The sequence below is a fragment of the Coenobita brevimanus genome, chromosome 44 (assembly GCF_032717465.1).
Source record: "Coenobita brevimanus isolate Jiangsu-jjx chromosome 44, ASM3271746v2, whole genome shotgun sequence".
NCBI classification, from domain to species: domain Eukaryota; kingdom Metazoa; phylum Arthropoda; class Malacostraca; order Decapoda; family Coenobitidae; genus Coenobita; species Coenobita brevimanus.
Genome location: NC_136997.1, coordinates 6,079,672 through 6,106,120, shown reverse-complemented (window position 1 = coordinate 6,106,120; position 26,449 = coordinate 6,079,672). Strand labels below are relative to the sequence as shown.

Here is a 26,449-nt window from a genome sequence, read left to right as displayed (position 1 = left end):
CGCCAATGCAGTACGTGGCATGAAGAACGCTCCCAAATTTTATTACCCTGGCGGGACGCAAACCCTCGGTCTTCAGTGTACGAAAGCGCACACTTTACCACTCTACCACAGTGGCTCATATATATATATATATATATATATATATATATATATATATATATATATATATATATATATATATATATATCATTCATTGCTAATCCGTTACTGAGCAGGGGCCTTCCCTATCCTTTTCTGCGAATTCATTTGCTGAGCTATTCTTTGCCACCTTTTGCCTACAAATTTCTTTGTTTCATCTCTTCACCTCATGTCTGGCCATTCTTGCTTTGCTTAAAATCTCTTGGAGTCCAGTCATTCTCTAACCCTTATTCTTGCTACATGACCTGACCATTTTCATTTCTTTTTTTTTTTTTTTATATCTTCCATAATGTCCTTAACTTTAGTTTGCTTTCACACCCAAGTTGATCTTTTCGTGAATCTTAATGGTATTTCCAACAATGACCTTCCTAAGGCTCTTTGAGAACGAATCAGTTGATTTTTCCACCGATTTTGCCAGTTTCCTGACCTCACAACCGTATGTCATAACTGGCCTTACATATCGTTATATACTTTTCGTTAAGTACATATTTGCAAGCTACTTTTCATGATGTCTCTATGTTTGCCAAAAGCTTTCCATCCAGTTGTAATGCGTCTTTTCATTTCGCTATCACGGTCTTTCGTTAGTTTTAGTATTTGCCCAGAGTAATTGTGTTCTTCGACATCTACAAGGATTTTTTCGTGCTCAGTAGAGTACATAGCAATTGTAAATCCTTTGCAGGAATAAGGAGTAAAGTAGAACACTGCAAAATTACTCAACAGGATGGGGACAGCTGCAGTTAAGTTACCTAAAGACTCAGAAATCATAAGAGAGAAAAACTTCTGTCAGGGAGATGCCAGGTCACCAAAATTATTTACAACATGACCAGAAAACATTATCGGAAATTTAGACTGGGATAACAAAGGAGTAAACATAGTGGGAGAAATCTTAAACCATTTATGATTCGCAGAAGACTTTGTCCTAATCTCAGAAACAGCCGATACATCATGATGTTAAACACTTAATAAAGAAAATCTAAAAAAAAGGGGCTAATGATGAACTGGGGTAAAACTGAAGTGACATTTATTTCACTTATAACGAAAAGCGTCATCAAAGTAAATGGAGAAACTCTTGAAGAAGTGGAGTATAGTAACATGCGGAAAATACTGTAATTAATGAAAGACCATGCAAGCAAAATAAAAAGACACATTGCAGCTGGATGGAAAGCTTTTGATAAACAAAAGCATCATGAAAAATTCCTTGCTAGTATGTTTGAAACGAATATAACGAATTCAGAACTGCAGCTATGACGTTCGGATGTGTGACTTTCAAAGTGTAAAAAAAAAAAAAAAAAGAAAAAAAAAAAATGGAAAACATTCATCCATCCTCAAACAGCAATGGAAAGGTTAGCGATACGCATACCTATGAGAAACTGGAAGAGATCAACTTGGATGAGACAGTAGAATAAAGCCAAAGACTTTATAGCAATTGTAAAAGAAAAGATACAGAGGTGGGTGAGTCATGTAGCAAAGAATGAGGGATAACTGACGGGGCAAGAGGCTAACAGATTAGACATCAAGAGACTGCATGCAGTGGAGAAAAAGCCAGGCAGGAAGTGGAGAAATGAGATGCTGAAGACTGCAGACAAAACATGACAAAAAATAGACTCATTCAGGGAAGTCGTGCGGATGGCTGGAAGATGGGGTGAGGCCTTTGTTCGGCAATGGACTTGCATTGGCTGCTAATCCTGCGCTCTCCATCTGCCTGTCTACACACACACACACACACACACACACACAAACATATATATATATATATATATATATATATATATATATATATATATATATATTGTTACGGAACAGAGAAAGATAATGTACACATTATGTGAGAATACTAAGAGTCACTACTGTCCGTAAAGTTCCAGGTTCAAAACAAAAGAGTTAGGTAAAATTACAAGTTAAAGTTTAATGCTTAAACTAACAACAAAACATTCATGACTCATAAGGACAATGTAATGGCAAAAAAAAAAAAAAAAAAGGTTAAATATATGGTTAACTGCAATAGCCTCTATTAACACGAAATTAGCAGGAGTAAATTTACCTAAGTCAGCCCTGATAAAATGAAAATACACTGGGTAATGCTCAGTTAATGCAAGATAAATTATTACAGATCCAAACCATTATTAACAATGACATCCAAACTTTACATTAATTACAAAGACCTTAGTAGGCCTAAGAATTAACACCTTATGCTACACAGTACAAGAAAAAATGTAATAACACTTATACCCTCAAATTACACAGCTGCTAGATGGTTGGAGACTTCCTCAGCACTCACAACTGTACAGGGGAGGACAGAGATGTGAACAAAATGAGGAGCAGATCTAAGTGGCCATGATGCAGAGACTGAGCTCATTATATAGGGGCCGGCAGAGCTTGATACAACTTGTAAGAAGGACGCGCAAATGAAGCCATGGGGACAAAGAGTTGACAATCCCGCTCTGAACAACAGAAAGGACGACTTACTCTACTATAACGGTAGAAGGGGGGAACTGAGGCAGAACACGCTCGTGATCAAACATGCAGCATACTGTACGTTAGAATTACACAAAGGATGATGAAATCATAGGCTATGTAACAATATATATATATATATATATATATATATATATATATATATATATATATATATATATATATATATATATATATATATTTTGCCAGACGCCTCTATCCCGTTTGGGGTGGCCACAAACAAATCGCCTCCAAGTCGCCCTGTCCCCCGCCATTTCACTGCCCTGCTCCCAACTCACACCCCCCTCTCTCATATACCTCTCCACCCCATCCCTCCATCTCATCCTCGGCCTCCCCCTCCCTCTTCCCCCCTCCACCTCATTCACATACACTCTCTTCGTCAGTCTTTCACCCTCCATCCTCTCCACATGGCCAAACCACCTCAGTGTGTTCCTCATAACGCTTCCTATCACATCCACATCAACACCACAATGCTCCTTTATATCCTCATTCGTCAGCCTGTCTCTCCACGTGACTCCACAGGCTCCTCTTAAATAACTCATTTCCACTGCTCTCACGCTTGACTTGTGTTCTTCCAACAATGTCCAAGCTTCACTTCCGTACGTTAGAGTTGGTATCACAATACTGTCATATAGTAACTTTTTCACTTCCAAACTCACTTCCCTGTTTCTTATCACTGCTTTCAAAGAACCAGCAACCTTTCTTCCCTGCTGTACCCTTTCAAGCACTTCACCCTCCAAACCTCCATCCTTACTCATCACACTACCCAAGTACCTAAACGTACTCACATTTTCCAATTCCTCACCATCCAACCTCGCTGTACATTCACTAACTTCACCTTTCTCAAAGACCATCACTTTACTCTTCCCTACATTCACCTTTAGTTTCCGTTTCTCACACACTCTCTCAAACTCATCCACCAAGCCATGCAGCTCCCCTTCATTTTCACTCAACAACACAGTATCATCTGCAAACAACAGTACAGGGAGTTTCCAAACACTATCCTCTCTCACCAGAGCCACTCCAACATCCACTACCCTACCTTGTACCTCTTTTATTACCCCATCCATGTACAGATTGAACAACCATGGAGACATGACACATCCCTGTTTCAAACCAACTTTCAAAGAGAAAAACTCACTTAGTTCACCATCCACACGCACTGCAGCCTTAGCACCATCGTACATACTCTTCACAGCATTCAACAACTTCCCATCTACTCCATATATTCTTAACACTTTCCACAATCCTTGTCTATCCACCCTGTCATATGCTTTTTCCAAATCCATGAAAGCCGCATACAACTTCTTTCCCTTCTCTAGAAACTTTTCCACTAAAGATCTAAGAATGAATATCTGATCTACACAACCTTTTCCCTTCCTAAAGCCTCCCTGTTCTTCTCCAACTAATTTCTCTGTTCTTTCTCTAACTCTGTCTATAAGTATCCTACCATACACTTTTCCTATTATACTAAGAAGACAAATGCCCCTATGATTACCACACACTTCTTTTTCCCCTTTTCCTTTGTACAAGGGGATAATTATACCTGACTTCCAATCCTCCGGGACTCTACCTTCCTCCCAGGCCAATCTGCACATCTTCCACATCCATTCTACTACTATCTCTCCCCCATGCTTCAGCATTTCACCACACACTCCATCAATTCCTGGTGCTTTCCCCGATTAAACATTCTTCTTTGCTTCCACAACTTCTATCCTACTGATTTCTTCCTGTCTTGTCACCTCCCTCCTTCTCCTAAGCCATTCCCCAGCCACTTATACTCGCATTATTTCCATCCTCTACGTTCAACAATTCCTTAAAGTGTTCTCTCCATCTGCTCACTTTTTCTCCCTTCTCCACTAGTAATCTACCATTTTTATCTTTCACTTCCCTGCTAACTTCACTTCCACCCTGTCTTACTCTTTTCACCTGTCTCCAGAACATTTTCTTACAGTCTCTCCACTTTACACTCAAATTCCTTCCAAATTCCTCATCCACTCTCTTCTTACTCTCTCTTACTAATCTTTTCACCTCTCTCTTTCTTTCCACATATAACTCTCTCTTCCGCCTCTCAACTTCTTCCACGCCCCTATTTCTCATCCATTCATTGTATGCTTTCTTCTTTTGTGCCACAGCCTGTTTCACCTCTTCAGTCCACCACGCTGTTCCTTGCACCCCCCTCCGTCTTCTCTTCCTTCCACACAACACATCACATGCTGCACATATTTCTTCTGTAAATATCTTACACACACCTTCCACGTCTCCCATCTGCTCCAATTCATATTTGCCTAATCGTTCCTCCACTTCTCTCTTATACTCTGCCTTTTTCTCATCCTCTTGTAAACTTTCCACTCTCCTTGCAACTACTCCTTCCTCTCGTCTTTCCTTTCTTCTATTCCTCCATCTTACTTGCATTCTAATTCTGGCCACCACCAAGTAGTGGTCAGAAAGTCCACTCCCCTAACCTCTATACACTCTTGCATCCTTTACACATCTTTGCATCCTTTCATCCACACACACATAATCAATCATTGCCTTCCTTTCATTCAGTTCACCACCCACCCTTCTCATCACTCGCCATGTATACCTGTGGATCATTTTATGCCTGAAGAGGGTATTGGCTATCACCAACCCCCTCCCAGCACAAATGTCCACTAACGCACTCCCATTCTCATCTATCTCAGCAGGCACACCCCACTCACCAACTATTCCATCCACCTTCACATTCCCAACTTTACCATTCATATCACCAATCAAAAACACTCTCTCATTCCTTCTAAACTTTTCCATGCACACATCTACATTTGTCCAGAACTCTTTTCTCACTCTTCTAGCACGATGTTGCGTTGGTGCAAACACACACACAATCGCCCACATTTGTATTCCAACTTTCAACTTTACCCACACAATCCTTGACCCAACTGATCCATACTGTCTAATGCTCCTCTTCCATCTTTGACTCACAACTATACATACTCCTTCCTTTGCCCTCTCATTCTCACCTACTCCTGCACATAAACCCCATCCATACTCCCATTCTCTCACACTTTCTCCTCTCCATTTTGTTTCAGTTATTCCACATACATCCACTTTCGCACCCTGAAGCACCTGGACAATCTCTCTTTCTTTCACCTCATCATTCGCTCCTCTTACATTCCAAGTTCCAATTACCATGTCCTTTGTCCGGTCCTTGGTCGTCATCGTTTGGTCAGTCCTTGTCCGAGGCTTATTGTTTGTTTTTTTAGTTAGTTGCTTTCCGGGGAGGGGCACTAACCCTCCGCCAACCCTTTTAGTCGCCTTTTACGACAAGCAGGGATACTGGGGGAGTATTCTTGATAACCCCCCCTACCCCCAGGGATAGGGCCTAATATATATATATATATATATATATATATATATATATATATATGCACACACCCTTTCCAGATCATGAAGTGTGTTAGATCTGATTTGCCGCAATTGTGCCTTACACTTGAACTAGGCTGTCAGACTGCTCAATTTATTAAGTAAGAAGATCCTGGTTGGTTCATGAACTGGACAATTTCACAAACTCGGCATAACATACACACGCATCATCATCTCAGTTGTGTGCAACCATATACTATTACCCCTTATTAATCGGGTCAGCGTCGTATAGTTTGGAATTTCTACCATGTACTGTTGCTCGCCATTCAGTAATAACTGTTGCGGATAAAATGCCACAGCTAAAGTACGATGGTTTCGGCTTCTCTGTGCACCCCACCCCTTTATGAGTTATTATTTTTTTAACTTACATAACGTCCACTCTTTTTTTTAATTTGGATCCCTTGGGAAACGCAAAGCTGACACTCATGCTACCAAAGAAGGACTGGGAGATAATGTAGAACTGGCAACGCCGTGTCTGCAAAGGGTAGAAGAGATAAATTAATTCCCATCAAAGGTCATTAAACCAGAATTTATCTACTCCAATCTACCCTACCCTAATATACCTCACCCTACTCCAACGTAGCCCAACTCAACCCGGACTAACTTAAAATCAAGCAGGGCAATTGGGAGCCTGAATACAAGATGACAATTGTGAGTCTTGTTCTAGGTGTGATTGGTACAAAGAAAATATGCAAGCCTTATCTTTCTTTTTGCTTCCTCAGGTATACCATAAATAGTGGGAAAATTGCCAAGATAGATGACAGTTTCAGCTTAGCCCAACCCAACACAGACTAATCCAACCAAAGCCAAATACTGCAGGTCGTGTTCTAAGGGCAGACTGGAACTAAAAAACTTATTTTACCTTCTCAGACAAAGCCTGAATGGTCGTACGGACAGCAAACTCGTCGGAAATGACAGCATGTTTGCCAGCTCCGAAGTCTACTATGGCGCGGGGGATATCTTTGTGAACCACCAGTTGGTCGTTCAGTTGGCTTAGCTCGGTGCCTGGCGGTGCTCTCTGGTGATGGAGAGAGAGAGAGAGATAGATAGATAGATAGATAGATAGATAGATAGAGAGAGAGAGAGAGAGAGAGGTAAAAAAAAAAATCATGATCATTAGCATTATACTTATTTCTTTTTTTTCATTCAAGTGTGAAATGCCCTATTTCCGTGAAGAAATAAATCACGAAGAGGAAGCAGACCCCTGATTTTTAACTGACACTGATGGGGAGCCTTATTATTTTTATTCCAAATTATAGAGTAGAAGTCGGCAATGATCCTGACTGGTCAGATGCACTCTCTCTTCCTCACAATGCGTCGGGAGTTGTCAGAGGCTGAGACCTCGCCTTCCCCATCGCAATAAATGGCTATGGATTTATTACAAGGGATATTAGTGTTTCTATAAAGCTTTTTCCACATCGATTAATTTTGTACATTACACCTCCATTTCCTCTTCAATGTAAGTAGTGGAAATCATGTTGGTATTAAAACAATATAACATACAATCGACTGCCAAGGTGTAGACATAAAAAAAAAAAATGCAAACAAATATATACTACGAAGCCTCTTATGTCTTAAAATACAACTAAAGCAAGCAGCCAGAGAAACTGCTTTATAATTATGCGGAAATGGAAAACAGCAGGAACAAAGAACAGTGTTCTCATAGCAAGTTACATTGTACGTGGGACTTGGTACATAACAAAAGCAAACACATTAATCTCATCATAGTAATGCTACGTATGAGTTAGGTTAGAAGCAAAATTGGATGCATGACTGAAATTATCTGTCTATCCATCTATAGCGTGACGCCAAGATCTCGTAAGGGGTGGCGGTTTGACTTTGAGTCAGTTGTTCTACGAGGAGGGGCACTAAACCTCCTCCAACCCATTTGTTGACACGTAGGGAACGTGTATGGGTTGGTTAAGTGGATGCCACCCACCGTAGTAAATGGTTTCCTAGCTTACAGGAAACCATTAGGCCTGGCATTCAGTGTAAAGTTGCCTGAAAAAGATGAAGAGTAATAAAAAGTGACAGGAAAGATGGAAGAAACAGGAAGAGAGAAGGGCAAATAAAGAAAAAGAATGATAAAGGTGAAGAATGAAGAAGGCAACACTGCATCAGGTGAGTGGATGATGGTCGCCACCACCTAAATGATTTGTAATTGTTTCAACATAATGTTGTCATGGATGATTTATTCATACATGAAATTGGATTTATGAGGGAAACAATAGAATATTCTCACCTCAATATAGCCATGTACAACTGTAGCCTCCAGAGTGAAACAGGGAATATCAGTCTGTACCAGCTCGGCCATGGTGGTGAAAGGGTACTGAAGGTGTGGTTTGATGAGCATAGCCTTCAAGTTGGATCGGTAAACTGTACTGACGACCAGGGACATAAGTAGCCATATCCCACCCACCAAACGCACCACATTCCGCTCAGGTTCCCACGACACCGCTGTAATGGTTACCCTTATATAAGTACCACACCACATCATACACCACACCAGACCACATGTTTGCTGTTACACTTCTGTTACCACGACACACCTCTAACAGATTCCACCACAACATGCACCATAGCACTCAGTACATCATGCACCACACCACATCATGTACCATAGCATTCAGTACAGTACATCATGCACCAAACTCCATCATGTACCATGGCATTCAGCACATCATGCACCCCACAACATTATGCATCATAGCACTCAGTGCATCATGCGTCAATCCCCATCATGTACCACAGCATTCAGTACATCATGCACCCCACCACACTATGCATCATAGCACTCAGTGCATCATGCATCAATCCCCAATATGTACCGTAGCACTCAGTACATCATGCACCAAACCCCATCATGTACCATGGCATTCAGCACATCATGCACCCCACAACATTATGCATCATAGCACTCAGTGCATCATGCGTCAATCCCCATCATGTACCACAGCATTCAGTACATCATGCACCCCACCACACTATGCATCATAGCACTCAGTGCATCATGCATCAATCCCCAATATGTACCGTAGCACTCAGTACATCATGCACCAAACCCCATCATGTACCACAGCACTCAGTACATCATGCACCCCACCACACTATGCATCATAGCACTCAGTACATCATGCACCCCACCACATTATGCGTCATAGCACTCAGTGTATCATGCACCAAACCCCATCATATACCGTAGCACTCAGTACATCTTGCACCTCACCACATTGTGCGTCATAGCACTTTGTACACCGTGCACCACACCACATCATGCGCCATGCCACACACCAAGCGTATATCAAACAACATCCACATGACATCACATAGCATACATACACACCATTCTATACACATTAGATACAAGCAACATCCTTGCGAAGGACCTGCCACATTACAGTATATACTGTACCACCAGTAAAACGCCTTTGTCGGCGAAGTACGAGCGAGGAAAGTTAAATGTGAAAACATTGTAATGTCACCTTACACCCCGAGGATGCCAATAGTATGTTGATGGCTATCTTCCTACCAAGTTTCATTCCTTTACGACAAACTGTCTGGCCTGTGGCCCTTTTTGGAAGATTTTTGACATGCTGCAATTTCGCGGGTCACCTGCCACGTGCACAGCCTGGGTGTAATGAAACCTGTCAAAAAGAAATGTTAAAGAATTGAGCCATCATATGGTGCAAACCACTCAGTGATCGGCCTTGTGGTTGCTGAGATATAAGCCTTCAAAAGCATTACGTCGGCCCGATTGGGCCGAGCTGCGTTGGGTCACTCATACTTGAGAAAATGCCACTACTTGACGAGATTCGCGCGAGGGCTTCGTCCTCGCTCGTAACAGTACCACCATGTTATGAAGTACATCAATCACCACACTCATGCCCTTTTCCTTAGGTAAGTACCACACACACACACACACACACACACACACACACACACACACACACACACACACCATCCCTATCAGGCTACCATAACACCGCTATAACAGCCACTGGAGCATTATACACCACCACATCGCAAACAGTAGCAAATCACACACCTTGATATCACACACATTTTTCAGCCTGACCGCGTCTGTTATATATTACTCTCACTCTCTTCAAACAATATTACTCTGTTTGTGAGAGATTTTCCGAACTCACAGAATTAGATATAACTCTCAGTAACCTCTACACTGTCAAGTCGTCCTCAGATGAATAACGTAGACATTCAGCTCTTCCTGTGGATTAAGAGAAAACATGGAAACCACATATCCAATCCTGCAATATGTACGCTGATTTCATTGAAATTCCTGTGCTCTCAGTCCTGTATTTCTGATAATTTTGTTTTTGAGAGAGGGGCTGGCCCCCTAAGAACCACTGGGGAGTCACGTTCCTTAAATATCGCATTACGGATGAGCGCATCGTACACCACGGAAGATATCAAGACAAGATCTGTCCTCCTTTCACTGTATCAGAGAATTTGAAATTTGATGAGGGGGATGACTCCCTAAAAATCATTGTTGGAAAATTCATGTAGTGGGAAACTTTCCCAGTAACCAGACAAAGTTTCCTTGGAAGTTTCATTCCAATGTATCATATACCCTAGGAGGAATCAAAACACACACACACACACACACACACACACACACACACACACACACACACACACACACACACACACACACACACACACACACAGAGTCTGAGGCTAGCGCAATGGTACAGGCTGCGTTGCCGAAAATGATACCGTCCTGCCTTGCAGAATTGAAAAAATCGTCTAAGAGTGGCAAGAAACAAATAAGGTCATCGCTGTGAAGGGATTACTCTCTCTCTCTCTCTCTCTCTCTCTCTCTCTCAGAGAGAGAGAGAGAGAGAGAGAGAGAGAGAGAGCGATTACCTTGTGCCAATGGAGCGCCAATAGTCCACAAGGCTGAAGTCCACCAAATTCTCCCTCTGCCCCACATCCCACAATCAATACCAACCATCCTGAAACAACACACAGTATAGGTATATATTCATTACTGTAAAGCAGAATACAACCATACAGTTTAACTGTAACGACGTGAAATTGTACTCTTTCCACCAATAAAGCTGAGCCATGGCAAGAGCAGCATTTTATGTGGTGCAAGTCAGGAAGAAGTGCTGTGGAAAGTATGCTGAGCCGTAGTATTCTCTTATTGTGATACTGAGGTACTGAAAATTAGCCTCAACAGGACAAAACTCTCCTTTTTTAAAGTGAATGAATTATTAATATATGAGTAAGACCTTGAAGAAATCTTTGACTTAGCTGGTCTTACCTGGTATCGTGCTGCGGCATATACTGAACTAGTACCTGCACCACCACTGTAGCCAGTAACACCACCACCGCTATCACCAGAAGTGAACACCACGACTGTAACATCACAATACATATGTTGTAGATATTTATGAAGACTACACAAGACCGTATTTCCAGTGGCAGTGTAGACTCCGTAGCACCTTTTTATCAGTGATGTACTTAGCATTAAACAATTAAAAATTTTCTTGCATGTTGTCTACATCGTTTTAATGGATGTAACTTTGCATTTATAACATACAAGGCGATACTTAGGCATAATGTACAAACAAATAGTTGGGTAGGAAGTGTTACGAAATCTCCAAAACCACTTGAAATATGACCTACAAAAGGGACCTATGCTAACCAGGAAAGTAATAAACTATATTTCCTATACATGGCTTGCCTCGATACTGCCCTTTGTATCCTTAATGGCAATTTTTGTTCATTTTGTACAAGCCAGACTCAGCGTGACCTAATCTACCCATAAAAAACAATATTTTTTTACTTCTAATTTTGGCATCGTTCAGACGTATCCTATGCATTTACCTGTCCCAACCTAGGCATCACTGGGTCGTAAACTAAGCATTTTTAGGTCTTAACCTAGGCATCCATCGATCCCAACCAAGGCATCCAGCACTCCCGACCTTGCCATCCATCGCACCTAATTTAAGAGTCTTACGGCCCTAATCTTACGGTCATAATTGATAACATCAAGAGATACAGTAAACCAGATTGTGTATGTTTAACCTCTTCAGTACGGAAACGTAATCTGTTACTTGTTCCTGATGTTAACGCAAGATTTTATTCAGATTACAAGAAATGGTCATGAAGACTCTAATCCTTTCTCTCCCCCTTTCTCTCTCTCTCTCTCCCTCTCTCTCTCTCTCTCTCTAAATGGGTGGGTTGGCTGGGTGGTCTGAGCCAGGTGGTTGTGGCAGAGCAGGTGTGAAGGATGGGGTGGGCAGAGTAGGAGGTTTAGGGGGGTGGGGTTGCTTGCGTGAATGGGGAATGGGGTGGGGTGGGTGGACAAGGTATGATGGGTGGGCAGGGTGAGTGAGGTAAGTGGGTAGATGGGCGGGCAGGATTGGTGGCTGGGAGAGTCGGCTGGCAGAATAGGTTAGTTGTGGAAAAAATAGGTCCATGACATTCTTTAAACACAAAATGATCCACAGGTACTATAGTAGCCAGTGATGAGAAGTGTGGGTGTTGAACCGAATGAACGAAAGGTAATGACTGATTATGTATGTGTGTGTTTGGATGACAGAATGAGGTGGTATGTACTAGTAATGGATGCAGGAGCATACAGAGGTTGGGGCTGAGCACCACTTCGTGGTGGTGAAAGTCAAGGTTCAAATGATGTGGAGGAATAGAAGGAGGGAAAGACAGGAGGAAGTAGCACATACAAGGAAGTTGCATGAAGATGGGAAAAAGGCATACTTTAGGAGAGAAGTGCAGGAGCGATTGGGTAAATATGATTTGGAACAGGTGGGGGGAGGTGAAAGGTGTGTGCAAGATATTCACAGCAGAAATCTGTGCAGCATATGAGGTAGGGCGTGGGGTGAAGAGAAGACGAAAGGCGTGCAAGAAACAGCATGGTGGAATGAAGAGATGAGACAGGCTGTGGCGAAAAATAAGAAAGCTTTAAACGCGTGGATGGGAAGCAAAGGTGTGGGGGATGTTGAGAGATGGAAGAGTGAGCTTTGTGTGGAGAGGATGAGTGAAATGAAAATATTAGTAAGAGAGAATAGGAAGAAGGTGGATGAGGAATTTGGAAGGAATTTGTGTGTGAAGTGGAGCGAATGTAAGAAAACGTTCAGGAAAGGTAATGAGAGTTAGGATGTTGAGGTTAGTAGGAGAGCGAAAGTATAAAAGGGTAAACTGCTAGTGGAGAAGGGAGAAAAAGTGAGCAGATGGAGAGGACACTTTAAAGAATTGCTGAACATAGAGAATGAAAGCAATGCGAGTATAAGTGACTGGGAAATGGCTGGGAGAAGGAGGGAGAAAAGAGATGAAGAAATCGGTAGGATGGAAGTAATGGAAGTAATGAAGAAAGTCAAAATGGGGAAAGTCTCAGGAATTGATGGAGTGTGTGGTGAAATTCTGAAGCATGGGGTAGAGATAGTAGAAGAATGAGTATGGAAGATGTGCAGATTGGCCTTGGGGAAAAGTAGAGTCCAGGAGCACTGGAAGTCAGGTAAGTACGAATATATGGTAGGATACCTACTGACAGAGTTAAGGAAATAAAAGAGAGATTAGTTGGAGAAAAACAAGGTTTTCGAAAGGGAAGAGATTGTGTCCATCAGATATTCATCTTTAGGTCTGCAGTGGAAAAGTTTCTAGAGAAGAAAAAGAAGTTGTACGCGGCTTTTGTGGATTTGGAGAAAGCATATGATAGAGTGGATAGACTGGGAATGTAGAAAATATTTTTAATAAATATGGATTAGTGGATGTTGTTGAATGCTGCAAAGAGTTTGTATGAGGGTGCTAAGGCTGCAGTGCGTGTGGAGAGTGAACTGAGTGAATTATTCTATCTGAATGTTGGATTGAAAGAGGGATGTGTTACGTCTCCATGGTAGTTCATTCTGTATATGGATGGGGTTATAAAAAAAGATGCAGAGTAGGGCAGTGGATGTTGGAGCGGCGCTAATGAGAAAGGGCAGTGTTTGGAAACTTCCTGTATTGCTGTTTGAAGATGATACTGTGTTGTTAAGTGAAGATTAAGGGGAACTGCATGGCTTGGTGAATGAGGTTGGGAGAGTGTATAAGAATGGGAATCTAATAGTGAATGTAAAGAAGAGTAAAGTTTTGGTCTTCAAAAGAAATGAAGTCACTGAATACACAGTGAGGCCGAATGATGAGGAAATGGAAAATGTAAGTGCATTCAAGTACTTGGGTAGTGTGATGAGTAAGGTTAGAAGTTTGGAGCATGAAGTGCTTGAACGGTACAAGAAGGATGAAAAGTTGGTGATTCTTTGAAAGCTGTGATAAAAAATTCGAAATTGAGCACGGAAGTAAAAAAGTCGTTGCATGACAGTATTACAGACCAACTCTAATGTACGAAAGTGAAGCTTGGATCTTGTTGGAAGGACACAAGTCAAGAGTGTAAATAGGGGAAATGAGGAGCATGTGGAATTACATGGAGAGACAGATTGAAAAATGACGAAGTGAAGGAGCATTATGGTGTGGATGTGGATATGAAAGAAAGTGTTAGGAGAAATGCACTGAGATGGTTTGGCCATGTGGAGAGGATGGAGAGACAAAGACTAATGAGGTGAGTGTATGTGAGTGAAGTGGAGGAGAGGAGAGGGAGAGGGAGGCCGAGGATGAGATGGTGGGAAAGGGTGGAGAGGTATATAAGAGAGGGGGGTGTGAGCTGGGGGAAAGGCATTGAAATGGCGGGGACTTGGCGACATGGAGGTGATTTGTTTGTGGCCACCCCTCACGAGATTAAGGCATCTGGCAATATATAGAGAGATAGATAGACGATTACTGTAGTTCCAAAGGGACTATAGGTCAGGTCCATCATAAGAAAAGGTCCTTGTGGGGTGTAGGTCCATGGGGGAACAGTGACATGGAAGAATATAGCTCCATAGAGGACACAGTTCTGTAGACGAAAGTAGGTCCATAGGAAACAGTTGTATGGAAAAAAATAATTCCATGTCCATAGACGAAATAGTTATATAGAATAAAATAGGTTCATGTGCAAGAAAATATATGTCCATGGAGGAAACAGGTCCATGGAAGAAAATAGGTCCATGTGTAAAAAACAGGTCCATGGGGGAGATAGTTACATGAAAGAAGGTAGGTCCATGTGCAGATGTTGTTTCCTCCAGGGGAGAAAATGGGTCCTTGACTGATAGCAAATCTATGAGTAATAACAGATCTATCTCTCTATCTATTGCCAGACGCCTCAATCCCGTTCGGGGTGGCCACAAACAAATCGCCTCCATGTCGCCCTGTCCCTCCCCATTTCACTGCCCTGCTCCCAACTCACACCCTCCTCAATCATATATCTCTCCACTTCATCCCTCCATCTCATCCTCGGCCTCCCCCTCCCTCTCCCCCCCTCTACCTCACTCACATACATTCTCTTCGTCAGTCTTTCACCCTCCATCCTCTCCACATGGCCAAACCACCTCAGTGTATTCCTCCTAACGCTTCCAATCACATCCACATCCACACCACAACGCTCCTTTATATCCTCATTATATCAGCCTGTCTCTCCATGTGACTCCACAGGCTCCTCTTAAATAACTCATTTCCACTGCTCTCACTCTTGACTTGTGTCCTTCCAACAACGTCCAAGCTTCACTTCCATACGTAAGAGTTGGTATCACAATACTTTCATGTAGTAACTTTTTCACTTCCATACTCACTTCCCTGTTTCTTACCACTGCTTTCAAGGAACCAGCAACCTTTCTTCCCTGCTGTACCTTTCAAGCTCTTCACCCTCCAAACTTCCATCCTTACTCATCACACTACCCAAGTACCTAAACGTACTCACATTTTCCAATTCCTCACCATCCAACCTCGCTGTACATTCACTGACTTCACCTCTCTCAAAGACCATCACTTTACTCTTCCCTACATTCACCTTTAGATTCCGTTTCTTACACACTCTCCCAAACTCATCCATCAAGCCTTGCAGCTCCCCTTCGTCTTCACTCAACAACACAGTATCATCTGCAAACAACAGTACAGGGAGTTTCCAAACACTACCCTTTCTCACCAGGGCAACTCCAACATCCACTACCCTACCTTGTACCACTTTTATTACCCCATCCATGTACAGATTGAACAACCATGGAGACATGACACATCCCTGTTTCAACCCAACCTTCAAAGAGAAAAATCCTCTCAGTTTACCATCCACACGCACTGCAGCCTTAGCACCATCATACTTAGTCTTCACAGCATTCAGCAACTTCCCATCTACTCCATATATTCTTGATACTTTCCACAATCCTTGTCTATCCACCCTGTCATATGCTTTCTGCAAATCCATGAAAGTCGCATACAACATCTTTCCCTTCTCTAGAAACTTTTCCACTAAAGATCTAAGAATGAATATCTGATCTACACAACCTCTTCCCTTCCTAAAGCCTCCTTGTTCCTCTCCAATTAATTCCTCTGTTCTTTCTCTTACTCTGTCAATAAGTATCCTATCATACACTTTTCTTATTATACTAAGAAGACAAATGCCCGTATGATTACCACACACTTCTTTTTCCCTTTTTCCTTTGTACAAGGAAATAATTATACCTGACTTCCAATCCTCCGGGACTCTACCTTCCTCCCGGGCCAATCTGCACATCTTCCACCTCCATTCTGCTACTATCTCTCCCCCATGCTTCAGCATTTCACCACACTCCATCAATTCCTGGGGCTTTCCCCCAATTTAACTTTCTTCATTGCTTCCACAACTTCTATCCTACTGATTCTTCCTGTCTTCTCACTTCCCTCCTTCTCCCAGCCATTCCCCAGCCACTTATACTCGCATTACTTCCATCCTTTACGTTCAACAATTCCTTAAAGTGTTCTCTCCATCTGCTCACTTTTTCTCCCTTCTCCACTAGTAATCTATCATTTTTATCTTTCACTCCCCTGCTAACTTCACTTCCGCCCTGTCTTACTCACTTCACCTCTTTCCAGAGCATTTTCTTACAGTACCTCCACAGATCCATGGTGAGAAAAGGTCAAAGGGGGAAAATACATCCAGCAGGAAAATAGGTACATAGTGGAAAATGGGACAATATAGAGAAAATACATCAACATTAAAAATATGACCATGATAGAAACTGATCCATTGAGAAAGTAGAATCCTGGTGAAAATTGGTAGTTAGGGAAATAAGTTGATAGTGAAAATAGATCCATGGGGAAGAAGCAGATCCATGGGATGAACATGTTCATTCATTCATTCATTCATTGCCAGACGCCATGTATCCCAAACGGGGTGGCCAAGGGCTTAGAGTTAATTGTTTTACAGGGAGGGGCACTAATCCTCCACCAACCCCACTTGACACGTAGGGATGAGCATGTTAATGGGGAAAAATAGGACAATGTGGAGAATATCTTCACGTGTGAAATTAGGCCCATGGAGGAAATAGGTCCATGGGTAAAATGGGGTTGAGAGAGAAAACAGGTCCAAAGGAGAAAACGTTCTGTGAGAAAATAGGCCCTAAGGAGCAAAAAAAAAAAATAAATAAATGTTCTGCGGGAGGAACAGGCCCCATGTGGATAATTGCTGCTGGTAGAGGGGCAGGGAGGAAATTATGGGAAGTGACACCTAGGCGGTGTAGCCGGAGATGGGTTTATGATGAAATTATATATGTTCTCAGAGGAAAAAAAGCCTCTTCAGTAGTACTTTTCACAGTATGTCTGCGCTAAACTACAGTCATTAATATAGTAGATGTTTAGTTTTTTCTGTCAGTGTTTTAATACCAAGGCTGTAAATGGTTTGACGAATCCGGCCAGATCAGCCGCCAAGACGGGTCTGGTGTAGGTGATAACGATGCCAAGGTTTAGCACTGGCACACTAATGTCCATGTCGCTGTATCTTTCAACGTCCACTATCAGGAGTACGCCAGTCATGTCCACCTCCTGGCAAACGGGGAAAAAAAAAAAGTTAGGCCAGTAGGATTAGGTTAGTGGTATTCTCGTCTATCTGGAGATGTGAAGAACATTCCAGAAATTAAGTGTTATTCCATAGGATTAGGTTATTACTGTATTTTATACCTGGAGATGTGTGGAACATTTTAAAAATGCTGACATGTCCGTTCGAGTTTCTTTCTCTCTTACCTTAGGAATTAGGTCTTGTGACTGTTATTGTGTATTGTTAATTTAAGTACAGTACTGAGTGAGAAAATGTGAGTTCTCTCCTAGGCTCTAGAACATTCAAAGCCCGGATGCACAAACGGCCGTAAGGCTACACACGGCTTGAAGTCAGGTAGTTTAAGGCCGTAGGTCGCTAAGGCCTATGCACAAATCACCTAAGGGAGGGCAAGCCTTGCTAAGGCCGCCTTAGCCGCTGAGGCTGGGTCGGAGCAGCTTTACCATATTACCCGTGAATAAGTAACTCCGATTTAATATTCCCTATAGCACAAACCAGACCAACCTTGTTATTGGTTATAACGTCAGTATGGAGTTGATGGTTGCCTGTGAACCAGATTGTGCTTTGCGAAGGGAATGGAGGTTTCTTGAAACCACTGAACCCCCTTAACATAAATGATGAACATGCACTGACACACTATCGCCTCCCCCGGAGCAAATTCCTTTGTTTAACAGAACTTGAGCCTCCTACTGAGAGCGTCACACAACTCTCCCATGCTATTCTTGCCTACAAAACAATTTTTGGCAACCCAGAGGTTCTACGCTAGTGGGAATTTTTAGAGTGTTGTTGGAGATACCAATGGTATTCGTCAGTCATGTGTATCCAGACTGATATCACGTGTGACAGATGCTTTATACAGAAAAGGACTCAGAAAAATTAAGATGTCCAGTGATTTGCTGAGGAGGACAGAGACCAGGTGGTTTCCACAGAATAAATTTTTTCCCCAAAGTGCTTGGGACCCCATGGGAAGGGAGGGAATGAATACATCCCCAGTATCGCTGCTTGCAAGAGGCAACTAAAAGGGGCCTTTTTGTCTCCAGTCTTTCTCTCCTTACTGTCCTCTTCTGTTTTCTGTCATACCCTTATTCTTGATGTTTGAATGTTTCTTCTGGCTTTCATTTTCCCTCTACTCCTACATGGCTATGAAGCCATATTTTGGCTTGGTGATAATTCTTCATTATTTCTAATGTCCTAAAGTGCTTGGGCAGTTGACTGAACCCTCATACCAATTAAGGCCCCAGATCACAATGAACATGTATTTGCCAACTGCAAAGGGTTCTAATCACTGTATGTGCAAGTTGTTTGTGACAGCAACAAAATGATAATGAGCTGTAATTACAGATATCCTGGCAGCAATCACGCTGCCTTTATCTGGGCTAATTTTAACCTTCACCAGAGATCTGTGAACCAAGGTGTCTATAGTGACAGTTTTCTGCTAGGTAACTGTGGTGGTTGATTACTTTGTGTGAAGTTAGGCAATGGTTAGGTAAAACATGGCACAAATAGTAAGTTTCCATTCATATTGCTATTTTGTTTCTCCTGAACCCTCTTATCGTACTAATGTTTTAAAGGTTGTGTGGGTGTAAAGCTCCTCATAAATGGTACTGGGACATCTTTTCTTTGCACCCTAGATTGTTTTCAATCAATTACCGGTACTTCACGTGCTTATCCTGACTCTTGTGTTCCCTGACTGTTGTGAAAATATTACCGGCAATTGTGAAACTAAGGCAGCTATTGTAAAGAATGGCTAGATAAGCTAGGGAATGTCTAGCATTTTTGGCAAAGTATGAAATAAGCTTAATTCATTCTTACCTTATATACTTTACCTGGGGAGTTTAAAAGAATGCTTAGGTATTAATGTCGAGCATATTTTGGCAAAGTATAGTATAAACAACAAGAGGCTGGGCTGCGATAATCTTGGTTAAGTTTAAGTTAGGTTAGGCTAAGTTAGGTCAGGTTATGTCGGATTAATTTAGAAAAACGTTATGTTATGCGTTTACCTAAATGAACCTAACCTAACCTAGCCTAATCGAACCTAAACTTAGCCTAGATTATCCCAGCCCAACCTAACCGCAGCCAAAATTAACATAACGTAAATGAAATTACTTTCACAGTTTGCCTTCTTGCTGCGGTTTGGTCGTTTCGCACGTTGCCTAAAACAAAATCGGTAATTTAGAGAATAACTTGGAAATATATACAGATAATTATATTTTATACCTTGTCTTGAAGTTTTAGGCATTATATAGTATACCTGAGCATTTACACAATGATGGGTTTCCCACTGCCGGTAACGTAAACACTCGATCGCGCCTCCCTCCCCTGTTGATTCATTAAGCTCCATGACTGGCCCAGTGGTTCTGTGTTCTGCCGTCTGATTGGTCGGCAGGGTCTTAGCTGACGCACGAGATTTCCCCCAAAACATTTCGTACAGTTAGGGCTGGCCTTAGCTAAGGCCAATGCACTAAACTTAAGCCAGTCTTTAGACAAGGCAAGGGGTCGTAGTGATTGTGCCTTAGAGGCAGCCGTAGGTCCGCCTTTAATATTTCATAAAAGGCCAGCCGAAAGGCTTCCATGTGACGGAGGTTTGTGCATTCCGGCCCAGGACTGCTCTAGTAGTAGAGTGTGAAGGAGGGTACTTAATGGAACTGTCCCACCTTCGAGACAATCAGCAACGGACGGAGTGAGGAAGTGCACGGTAAGCAGTCAGTGAGCCAGTAGCTGATAGATTGTGTACGGCAGCCAGTCAGGGAAGAGTGACAGACAGTTACTGAGCGTCAATCACAGGCAGGTGGACATCGACAGAGTCAGTAATGGATAGAGTCAGTTAGTGAGCGAGAGTCAGACAGAGTTAGTATCAGTGGGGGATGGAGTAGTCAGTCTGAAAGCCAGTGAGTGACAGTCAGTGAATGGACGGTGAGCAAGTAGTAGCGTGTGTGTGTGTGTGTGTGTGTGTGTGTGTGTGTGTGTGTGTGTGTGTGTGTGTGTGTGAGAGAGAGAGAGAGAGAGAAGCCACGATGTTTTGTAAGTGTACCTAAGCTGTGCTTGGAAGGAATAAAGTCCTAAAGCATTAAGCAGCTTTGTATTAATATCCTGGCCTGTTTGTGCATCGTTCTTGACATATCAGCAAACTCTACGGTATAACAATTTGGTGCCAGGAGTAAGATTTTTTTTTTTTTTTTTAATGCGAGGAAGAAGGAAATAAAGGCCGCGAGCCCGCAATTGTTGTTCCTTCCAAGAGAAAAACAAAATACAAGAGAGAGACAAATTCAAGGTCCGATCATTTCGAGATGCCTGGACACACTGCGTTTGAATGACTGAAGATCATAGGAAGCAGGAAATACAGAGGGAGACAGTTCCAGAGTTGACCTGTTGCATAAATGAAGGACTGGGAGTCACGGTTAACTCTTGCAATAGAGAGTTGGACAGAAAAGGGATGAGAGTTTGCTGTTAGACGGGTGCTACGCGCCCGTCGTAGAGATGGAGGAATGCATGCAGACAGTTCAGAGGAGCAGTGACCATTGAAGTAGCGATAGGAAAGAGATAAAGATGTGGCGAAGAGACAGAGGTTGAAGGGAGTCAGTACGAGGGGGAGAGTTTATTGAAATGAAAAGCCTTTGACTCCACCCTATTGAGAAGAACTGTATGTGGGGAGCCTCCCCACACATGAGAGTTGTACTCCACACAGGGGCAGATAAAACCCCTGTATAGAGTCAACAATTGTCAAGGGGTAAAGAAGGAACGGAGTTGGCTTAGCACACCTAATCTCTTGGAAGCAGATTTTACGAGATATGTAATATGATCTTTCCATGATAAGTCCCGAGTACATGAAACCCCACGCATGTTCAAGGATGATACAGGATTAAGCTGAATATTATTAAACATTAGTGGATATACCTGTGGAAGATTTTGTCAGGTTGATTGGTGTAAAAACTGAGTCTTTGATGTATTAAAAACAACCAGATTTTTTACCCCAGTCAGAGATACGAGACAAGTCAGACATTAGGTGTGCCATAGCCTCATCCCTTGTTTGTTGAAGTAATTGCTGAGATGGACGTTGCGGGAACCGGATGGAAAGGTGAAGGATGGTGTCATCCACATAAGAGTGGATGGGGTTAGATGTACAGATTAGAAGGTCATTAATGAATGAAAGGAAGAGAGTTGGTGATAGGACAGAGCCCTGAGGAACACCACTGTTGATAGATCTAGGGGCAGAACGATGGCCGTCTGCAACAGCGGCTATAGAATGACCAGAAAGGAAGCTAGATATGAAGGCACAGATAGAAGGATAGAAACCGTAAAAGGGTAGTTTGGAAATTAAAGATTTATGCCAGACTCGATCGAAAGCCTTTAAGATGTCAAGTGCAATAGCAAAGCTTTCTCCAGTCCCGAAAGTAAGATGACCAGGAGTCTGAAAGGTAGGTGAGAAGATCGCCAGTGGAGCATCCCTGACGGAATCCATACTGATGATCAGAAAGAAAGTTATGACAGGAAAGATGCTTTAAAATTTATCTATTCAGAATTGACTTGAACTTTTGAGATACAGGATGTAAAAGCAATTGGACGATAGTTAGAGGGTTGGGAGTGGTCACCCTTCTTTGAGACTGGCTGAATGAGAGCAAACTTCCAGCAAGAAGGAAAGGTACAAGTTGATAGACAAAGGCGAAAGAGTTTGCCTAGGCAGGGTGTAAGCACAGAAGCACAGTTCTTGAGAACAACAGGAGGGACTCCATCAGGCCCATATGCCTTATTAGTATTGAGGCCAGCAATGGCAGTAAATACATCAGGTGAAGAAATTTTAATGTCAGCCATGAGGATGTCAGAGAGGGGAAAAGATGGAGGAACAGCACCGGAAACATCTAAGTCAGAGGGGGGAAGTGACGGAGGAACAGCACCGGAATCGTCTAAGGTGGAATTGGAGGAGAAAGTCTGAGTGAAGAGATCTGCTTTATCAGTAGAAGAAATAGCTGCGGAGCCATCAGAGTAGAAAAGACGAGGGAAGGATGATGAGGTAAAGTTGTTAGAAAGGTTTTTGGCAAGGTGCCAGAAGGAGCAGGAAGAATTCGAGTTGGAGAGTTGAGAGCATTTAGTATGAATGAAATTATTTTTAGCAGAGCAAAGAACAGACTTAGCACGATTCCGGCCAGAAACGTATAAAAGATGTGATTCAGGGGTGGGTTGGCTCCGGTACCTTTTATAGGCCCTCTCCTTGTTGCGGACAGCATTAGAACAAGCGTGATTAAACCAAGGCTTTCTTGCATCAGTCAGAGGATATGAGAAAGGAATGTATACTTCCATGCCTGAGAGAAAAACCTCCATAATGTGCAGTGTACACTCAGATGGCTCCCGCCATGGGAGCAATAATCATTCTAGGGAAAACCAAAGAAGTACTGCCTGAGGCGCTCCCAATCTGCAGCTCCAAAGTGCCACAGACGACGTTTCTTTGGAGGGTCCACAGGCCGTGCCAGAGCGATAGGACAGGTTAAGGTGATAAGGTTGTGATCGGAGGAGCCCGACAGAGATAAAAGATTAACAGTGTAAGCAGAAGGATTAGTAGTAAGGAAGAGGTCAAGTAGGTTGGAGCTCTCTCCAAGGATACGTACTAGTACTGAGAGATGGAGACACATGGACAGACTGACAAAAAGATGGATATATCTCTGGCAGATACACTCACAATGTGCTGTAGAGAGAACAACAAGGACAAAAGAATGATGTATTCGCAGTGTTGATAGCATATCATGAAGAACAATAGAACTATGAAGATTAAAAGAAATATCACGAAGCTCAACAAGAAAAACAAATGTCCTGAAAAACAGAGACATATCGAGAAGCATAGAAATAAAAGCAAAGGAAATATCCAGAAGAACAAAAGATATTGAGAAGCAGAGCAAGGAGAACACAAAGAATACCTATAGGAATAAAAGAAATATCTAGAAGAACAAAAAGCTCAAACACAACACTACGAGTACACAGGACTAGAGGAGCAGCTAATTGGGCAGAGACAGGAGCAGCACCAGCTATGTGAGGAGCCGCAGGATGGCACCTGGAAACTGAAACAACAACATGTGGCATACAGTAAGATAGTGAGAATGAATGCCCAGGTAAGTCAGATGTGGAAAGGGGTTTCCTGTGGAATACAGGATAAAATGAGAAGTGAAGTACAGAAAGGTAGATAGAATGAACAACCAGGTAAGAGAAGTGAGGGAAGAGCTTTCCTGTATAGTGGAAGATAAAGTGAGAAGTGAAATACAGGAAGTGAATAACAGGGTCAAAGTCCTTGAACAGCGTTTGGTTGAGGATCAGCACCCAGCTCACTCCCTAGGTGCTGGAGACAGGTGTGCAGAGGGGGATGGTGAGACTGAGGGAGTAGCTTGCCCAGTGATCGTTGACACAGGGTCAGAGAGGGCCTTCATGCGGTGAGAAGAAGTAGGTCACTGGCAGCTTCCAGAGAGTTTGCAGCAAGTGTGTGGAGTGGCACTGTACTGAGCTTGGGGGAGCCGTGGATGTTGAAATGTGAGGGGGAGGAAACGAGGAGACACTGGCCATGTGTGCTGCCGAAACTGAGGACCACTGCATCCTGGGCTTGGACTGCCTGGTGTCCCACCAGTGCTTGGTTGACTCCCATTTTGTGTGAATGTAACAAGGAAGAGAGAGTGTTCTGCTGAGGACTGTGTAGCATGGACACCTACTGGTGATGGTCAGAGGGACTACTGTTATCCCCTCCGAGCCAGTGATGCTGCTGCCCTTAAGGATCAGTGGTGCAGTGCACACCGCCCTGGGACTGTTGGATCACAGGAGCCAAGGTATAATAGAAGGGGGAGTTGTAGTGCACAGGGCCCTTACTTCACTCTGTGGCAGAAGTACCCATGTTACACCAATTTTTCACTTCATCCTAGTGTGATACAACGGGACACGGTTGTGGGGCTGTACTGGGAAGTCGATTACAAGCCAACAAACAGTGCATGTAAGAGGAGCACTGTTTAGCCTCAGGGAGAACTACCCGAGTACTTTGCCAGGAATGCCCAGTGTCTGGAGAAGCCACAGATGAAGCAGCTGAAGAAGCTCTTTGTGAAGCACACTGATGTATATTTCACAGGAAATCTGGGCGTAGGAAATACACTTGGGGAGAGTCAAGTACATGATGGACACCAGAGATAATTTGAGAGCCCAGAAAAGTAACGGAGTCGTTGACAGCATTGGTGATCCATGTCTTCACGCCATGAGACCTAGACAACAGAGGCAAAGGCAATGACCTGCTAGTCTGAAAGTTTATCCTGTGTATATGAGGCACATTCAGAAAGTATCGACCATAAGCTCAAAAAAAAAAAAAAAAAGGCTAACCAGTTGAGCTTGAACACTAAACACCCTCAAAGTAGGTGCCTTCTGACTTGACACGTGTAGACCAGCGTTTTTCCACTGCCTGAAACGTATTCCAAAGTCGGTTTTCGGTATCCTCTGCAGGTGCTTCGTCACATTCGTCATGATCTCTTCTCGTGGATGAATGTTGCTCAAGACATGTTGCAGTATGCAAATCGCGATCCAGATTTTCTGAAGATTGTTATCACCCGAGATGAGACTTGGGTGTACGGATACCACCCAGAAACCAAAGCACAGTTGTCTCAGTGGAAGCAAGGTGAAATGCATCTGCATGTTGACAATTTTTTTTATTTCTTTTCGACTACCATGGTGTTGTTCATCACGAATGCGCACCAGAAGGTCAGACTTTCAAAAAACATTGTTACCTCAACGTTATCCGTCGTCTTCTTGATACAGTTCAGCGGAAGAGACCAGATCTTTGGGAAGCAGCGAGTCGGAAGCTGCACAGTGACACTGCTCCTGTCCATTCTTGATTCAGGAATTCTTAGTCAAGCATATCATCCAGCAGGTCTGACAGGCTTTCTACTCGTCCGACATGGCTCTGCACAACTTTTGGTTATCCTCCAAGCTCAAAACTACGCTGAAGATTTCCAGATTTGAGACGAGAGAAGAGATCATGACCAGTGCGACGAAGTATCTGCAGGAGATAGTGAAAACCGACTTTGAAAATGCTTCAGGCCGTGGAAGGAACGTAGGCTATGTGTATGAAGTCAGAAGGGGCCTGCTTTGAGGGGGATTAATATCCTAGTTCAACAGGTTAGCTATTTATAGTTTTAGAGGCTAAGGTCGGATACTTTCTGAACAGACTTCGTACTTGTAGACGAATAGGCTTAGGTGGTTGTCAGGGACAACTAAAGTTTGAGGACGGGGTTGCTTGGATTAGGTTAGTGGTATATATCTAGAGATGTGAGAAACTTTCTAGAAATTAAGTTTTATATCACTGGATTAGGTTAATGTTGTATATCCGAATATGTGAGGAACATTTTTATAAATATTGACATGTCTACTTGATTTTCTTTCTGTTTTACGTTGTAGAAATTAGTTCTTTGTTGTTATTGTTATTGTGTGTTGTTAATTTAAGTGTATCATTACTTAAGACAATGTGAGTTCTTGCCTAGGCTCTAGAATATTCTGGACTGCGCT

The 26,449-nt window shown here is 42.7% G+C and overlaps 1 protein-coding gene across 1 annotated transcript in view; it reads right to left on the bottom strand.

Moving 5' to 3' along the window:
• LOC145397954 (glutamate receptor 1-like) overlaps nt 1–26,449 on the bottom strand; it is a 189,047-nt gene that overhangs the window by 45,342 nt on the left and 117,256 nt on the right. Inside the window, exons 4-9 of the mRNA XM_080270931.1 lie at nt 17,764–17,922; nt 11,303–11,397; nt 10,903–10,991; nt 8,261–8,475; nt 6,881–7,036; nt 6,387–6,493 (exon numbers count right to left, since the gene is read on the bottom strand). Coding sequence (XP_080127057.1) covers nt 6,387–6,493; nt 6,881–7,036; nt 8,261–8,475; nt 10,903–10,991; nt 11,303–11,397; nt 17,764–17,922 — 821 coding nt within the window. The remainder of the gene's footprint in view (nt 1–6,386; nt 6,494–6,880; nt 7,037–8,260; nt 8,476–10,902; nt 10,992–11,302; nt 11,398–17,763; nt 17,923–26,449) is intronic.